The 6,281-nt window shown below is 37.2% G+C and overlaps 1 protein-coding gene across 1 annotated transcript; it reads left to right on the top strand.

Annotated features, from left to right (window-relative positions):
• Positions 1 to 4,030: 4,030 nt before the first annotated feature.
• Positions 4,031 to 5,183, top strand: LOC118563693 (olfactory receptor 13C2-like). Its single transcript, XM_036138920.1, has one exon. The coding sequence runs from the start codon at positions 4,037 to 4,039 to the stop codon at positions 4,958 to 4,960; it is 924 nt and encodes a 307-aa protein (XP_035994813.1). The 5' UTR covers positions 4,031 to 4,036; the 3' UTR covers positions 4,961 to 5,183.
• The last annotated feature ends 1,098 nt before the right edge of the window (positions 5,184 to 6,281 follow it).

The raw sequence follows: 6,281 nt of genomic DNA, 5'->3' as shown, positions 1-6,281 counted from the left end.
AGGTATTGAGGACTGGAATTAAAAACCACAGTCCTAGGGGAAAACACCCCGAGACTCCATAAAGGCTGGGTAATCAGAACTACTGTTCAGTATATAATGGCAGACAACGTTTAGAATCTTACCTTTTGCTGCTTGAGGCTACATAGAGTTTCCCCTTTTGCTTACTGTTAGATATATACCTGCTGTCTATTTGGCCTAAGGGAATATCAATTATCCATCGTCTATACCTGCTTATCCATTCAGGGTCATGGAGAAGCTGGTCATTATTGGGCAAAAGATGGGGTACACCCTAGCCAGGTAGCCAGTCCACTACAGGGCAACACACAGTACCAACAACCATGCACAGGACTAAACATGCTAAGAGCAATTTGGAGTGACTAATTTATCTACCAGTCATGTTTTTTTGTGGGAGGGAGCTATAGTTCCCACACAAAACCCACACATGCACAGAACATGCAAATTCCTTGCAGAAAGACGCCTGGCTGGGATTTGAATCCAGGACCTTCTTGGTGCAAGGGAATAGTGCTACCAACTGTATCAAATGTGCAGCTAAGGACATTCCTCAGTGTCAAATTTAGACCTGAGGGTCTATTTCTCTCACTCTGCGTTCTCCTACTGTTCTCCAATATGCATTGGTTGTTGTCATTTCAGCTTTTAACTTTTTGTTCGATGTCATTTTTTTCATAGTAGGTACACCTGGTCTGGCGTTCTGTTAGCTGTGACATCATCCAGGGAAGACAGATCGCCCGCTATTACCATATAATGTAGAAAAGATTCCTGGATCAATGTGTGCTTCTGTGCTCTTATTGTGTCTCTGCTCTGTCTTCTCTAACCCCCAGTCAGTCAAGGCAGATGACCGTTCACACTGAGCCTGGTTCTACTGGAGGTTTTTCCTTCCCGTCAGTGGCGGCTGGCCCATAGGGGTCGCTCGGGCGCTACCCTCCCTAGATGTGTAGGGGAAAAGTCAAAATATATATAGATTTTAAAAGTATTAACCAATCGTATACTGTTGCTAGGGAAAATTTATAAATATTTGGCCAATCAGCATCGCCAGAATGAATGGCTTTGGGGCTCCTGGACTCTTTGCCCCTGCTACACAGTGATAGGTGTATAGACCATTTCACGTGTGACGTCACAAGCTACATCCGCGCTACATCCGGGTCACAGTGGTAAGCAAAAACAGTACTGTTTTCGCTTGCCACCTGTGACAAAATGGGTAAATAAGAGCGTACTTTTAGTTTATTTTTGGAATCTAAACAATGCCTACGACTTGTTGTGCTTCCGGTTGCACACAGAGGTATTCCAAGTCGTCGGATGTACGTTTCTTTCATTTACCAAAGGACGAAGAAAGAAATGAATAATTTCAATGAAAAGGATGCAGGCAGACAATCACAATCGACTGTGGGAGCCATCATACCATGACAGAATTTGCAGTCTACACTTCATCTCCGGTAAATACAACTTAATTTTACACTAGTCATTGTTCTACTTAAATCATTATATAAATAAAAAATTAGGATATATATACTTAAGTCAAGACGTAAACGTGCCTTTTGTAATAATATACGTACATTTATACAATGTATGCAAACCCTCTGGCATGAGTCTGTGAAAAGGATTAATAAAACAAAAACACCAAAATAAAACTTTTGAACAATGTTTTTTTTATTAATTAAATGCTTATTGTGGAATCGTAGTAATTTTCCGACTTTTAATTTAAATGCATGTACTGGGTTAGGCAGGAAAATCTATTGGCCAGCCCCACCAAGATTTTTTTTCACCAGCCGCCACTGCTTCCCTTTGAAGGGGAATTTTCCTTTCCACTGTCGCTTCATGCTTGCTCAGTATGAGGGATTAATGCAAAGCCTTGGACAATGCAGACGACTGTCCCTGTGGCTCTACGCTCCTTCAGGAGGAGTGAATGCTGCTTGTCAAGACTTGATGCAATCTACTGGGTTTCCTTTGACAGGAAATGTTTTGACCAATCTGTAAAATCTGATCAAGAGCAGCGCGCTTGCCGTCAGAGAAGGTTGCAAGTACCCGGCTCAATCCCCGGCCCCGGCACTCTGGGTCCCTGAGCAAGACCCTTAACCCCAGGCGCCGCACATGGCAGCCCACTGCTCCCCAAGGGTGATGGGTTGAAAGCAGAAAACAAATTTCGTTGTAATGTATGTTTCAATGTATGTTTCAATGACAATAAAGATGATATTACTATTACTATAATACACCATAAAACCTTAGTACATACCTTTTTATTGTTTACCCCAGGCCAGGAACCAGACATATATTTAAATAAAGGACTTCTATTACTCCGGCTTCCTCCCACAGTCCAAAAACATGACTGTTAGGTTAATTAGCTTCTCTAAATTGTCCCTAGGTGTGAGTGTGTGCATGAATGGTCGTTTGTCCTGTTTGTCTCTGTGTTGCCCTGCGACAGACTGGCGACCTGTCAGGGTGTACCCTGCCTCTCGCCCAGTGAACGCTGAAGATAGGCACCAGCAACCCCCGCGACCCCATGAGGGATTAAGCGGGTCAGAACATGGATGGATGGATGGACTTCTATTTTAAAGCTGAAGACGTTTTGCTTTCAATCCAGGAAGCTTTCTCAAAATATCTGGAGTAGTGTGGAGTTCCAAGTTTAATAGAACCTGCTGGTGAGGCCTTGTTAGAGTTTAGATTTGCATGTAGATTCACCTGAAAATGATCACCCCTCACGATGGAGAGGCGTTAGGCTCATTGTTTGCCTGGGTCACAGGAGGAATGTTGTGGTCACATGCCTGGAGGTGTGAATTGGGGAGAAACTTAACAGTAATCAAATCTATAGTTGTGGTGTAATTTTTTGAAAGTTGAAACCTGAGCCCACCTTCTATGTTTATGGTTTAAGTATATGAACTTAATAAAATAAATAAATGCTCATCCAGGGGACCTTGTCAGGTCCTCCTTTATGCTCCCTTTGTTTTCCAGTTCTGTATTCATCAGTCTTGCCTTTAGGTTTTGTTTATTTATTCTCAATAAATTGTCATTATTCATTTTACCATGCGGCTCCTTAGCTCTTGGATGCACTTTGGTCCATCTCCAAAACACAACTCCATGAAAAACATGCATTGCCTTGCCTTGTTGGCTTTGTCTCCAATTTACAATTATACCCTCACCAAGGAAAATACTCCCAGAGCCAAAAAAAGTGTATGGAAAATACCCACTGGCTTCAGCTTTTGCAATGTACACCAACTTGATTGTGGAGTTTTCTGTTTCTTCCTCTGCATGCACGGATGTTCCAGCTGGGAAGCCGAGGGAGAAATATTGCATGTTTTAGACAAAACAACCCCACACTGATTGTCTTCATACACATGCAATTTAGTCTGAAAAACATCAATTTTACAGTCAGCTAGTGCAAATCAGAAGGGCCTATATGGGAAGTATTTTGTTTGATTTCTGTCTCGGGAGAAAATGGCTTTCTGTGCATACAGTGTTTAGAAAGTCCAGAACTTGCCACAGGTTTGATAGTAGTTATTTATTCTTAATGTTTTTAAAATCAGACAATAACATTTAAGCTTTTGAAAAAAACCTGAAATTTCCTAGCAAGCTAGAGTGTACCCTGAATTTGGCCTGTTTTATTTATTTATTTATGTTTGTTTTTTTGTTTTGTCACTTAAAGATACACAATTATGTATGTTTTTGTGCACAAAGAATTCACAGATGACTCCTGACTTTACATTCACAATCTAAAATCCACATCTAATTTATTTAGGAATCACGGACATGTAACTTTTTTTTAATCTGCCTCATCTTGGTTGGTATGCTTTAATGCAGTTTACTTTTTTGAGTTAGAATTATTTACATTTTGCAGTGCAACACGTGTTACCTTAAGAACATAAACAGAACACAAGGCCTCAAGAGGTGCAATCCTTGTAGGATAAAGCGAACCTATAAAAACCTTTGTTCAAACTTGGATTATACAGTTTGTAAATTGTGTGGGAACACACAAATCTATACTTTTTAACAATTCACCTTAATGAATGGACATTGGGGAGCATTTATGGATGAGGTAAATGTTACCTATTTAACGTTGGATGGTTATGTAGAAATGAACAAATACAGGTATTTGTATTTTACTATTATCCTGATAGTGTATATTCTAATAATATGCAGTAATGCCACTATTGTGTATCTTATCTGGATTCACAAAAACCTCCATGAGCCGATGTACATCTTCATTGCAGCTTTGTTATTCAACTGTGTTCTTTACAGCACAACTGTTTATCCAAAGCTTCTGATTGACTTTTTATCTGAAAAACAGATCATAAAATATTCATCCTGCATTTTTCAGTTATTTTTGTTTTATTCTGTAGGTGGTACAGAATTCTTATTGATAGCAACCATGGCCTTTGATAGATATGTGTCAATATGTAAACCTCTGAGGTATCCAATTATTATGAGAAAAACTACTGTGAAACTTCTTCTGGTTGTAGCTTGGTTTTTACCTGCTTGTTACATTGGAGGAGAAGCAATACTGATCGCTGAAGCTAAAATATGTAACTTAAATCTGAATGGCATATTCTGTAACAATGCAATTTTTACTCTTCAATGTGTGAGATCCACACCACTTACAATATTTGGCATTGTTACATTAATAAATGTTGGACTAGTTCCTATGCTCTTCACTGTATTTACATATGCAAATATATTAGTAATTTCTTATAAAAGCTCAAAAACATTTAGAAAAAAGGCTGCTGAGACCTGTGTGCCACATCTGCTGGTTTTAATCAGCTTCTCCTATTTGTCTACATATGATGTAGTTATAGCTAGAATACAATCAGATTTACCAAAAACTGCACGCTTTATAATGACTTTGCAAATATTTCTGTATCATCCTTTATTCAATCCATTTATATATGGATTAAAAATGAAGGAAATTTCTAAACACTTAAAAAGAATGTTCTCAATGAAAAAACTAGGTTAAGTTGAGTATCTTTATTTATTTATTTTATTTCCAAGCCTAATTTTAGGAATGACTATTGTTTGGGAACTATACACAGATCCATCTATCATTTTGAGCAGGTTATGAATATTTAACATTGTGAATGAGATTGTGTTTGTGTTGCAGCTTTTTTCATTGCTGCTAATTGCTTCCTTTTCATCTCTACTTTTCTTTTCATCAAGATTGTGTTTCATCTAATATCTGTGTTTTAAGCTTTTAAAATTGGGTATGCATGTTGGTCTTTTTCCCACCATATGGAGTCCAAACTTGCACTTTCATACAATGTGCTACAGGTGTTCCAAATGTAAAATGATGTGAAGGAAGACTTTTCAGACATCAGATGAAGGTTTAGGGTATTCACTGAATGTGTTTTATATATATATATATATATATATATATATATATATATAAATAAAACTATAATTGCTCTCTCTACCCAATGTTATAAATCGCTGTAAATATATTCATTGTAGATTTTTTGTTTGTTTTTGTTTATTTTCTAAATCAAAGCATCTTCAAATAGCAATATATGTGAAGGGTTGTAGTATTTTATTACACGGCTTAGGTAAAACACAAATCTATTTATCAGCAACAATTAATGTCACTTCTGAAATTGTTATCACATTTTGTAAGAACTTATTACTATAAACAGAGGTTTACAGAATAACTTTGAATAAACTTTCAAGCTGTGGACAAACTACACAACATTCAAAGATTTTCAAAAAGCAAGGAGTTCACTCCAATAGACTTCTTTTTATTTCATGGCTGAAAGGCTAAGGATCACACAACTAAGCCTACTCAGGGATCACACACTACAGGATTTTTCAAACCCACTAAAGACAGTTCAGCTCATTAAACTCTCAGAATCTATCATGAAGACAACAGTTTGAAGGAACAAACATCAGTGGGTAGTGGTAATAGAAAATATTCTCAGAATTTTGACAGGTTTCTTTGACACTCTCTAAAGAGAAGAAATTTAAAATATATTATGCCTAACTCACAAGTGAATGCAATTTTCATAGTGTTGATACTATTCTTTGTAATACTCATATTGAGAGTTTGGAACATGTATTTGAGGTTTGTAATATCAATGTTGGCTGTGATTTAAAAATGTTATTTCTATCTTAAAAGACAACAGTGTAATATTTGAGCTAGATCACACAAATATTACGGATGCATAATGAATAGATCTATTCTATGTGTAAAATATTTAATTCAGAAATCCAATTCTTCTGAGTCAAAAAGTCAAATCAATTATCTAATGGCTTGATTCTCAGCAGAGGGCAATTATTGTTACAGCTTT

This window comes from Fundulus heteroclitus, chromosome 7 (genome assembly GCF_011125445.2).
Source record: "Fundulus heteroclitus isolate FHET01 chromosome 7, MU-UCD_Fhet_4.1, whole genome shotgun sequence".
Lineage (NCBI taxonomy): Eukaryota > Metazoa > Chordata > Actinopteri > Cyprinodontiformes > Fundulidae > Fundulus > Fundulus heteroclitus.
Note: the sequence above shows the minus strand (reverse complement) of the source record. Positions and strands in the feature narration are given on the sequence as shown.

Excerpts from the sequence above, each read along its gene's own strand:
- LOC118563693 (XM_036138920.1), top strand. The coding sequence starts at position 4,037 with ATGGATGAGGTAAATGTTACCTATTTAACGTTGGATGGTTATGTAGAA.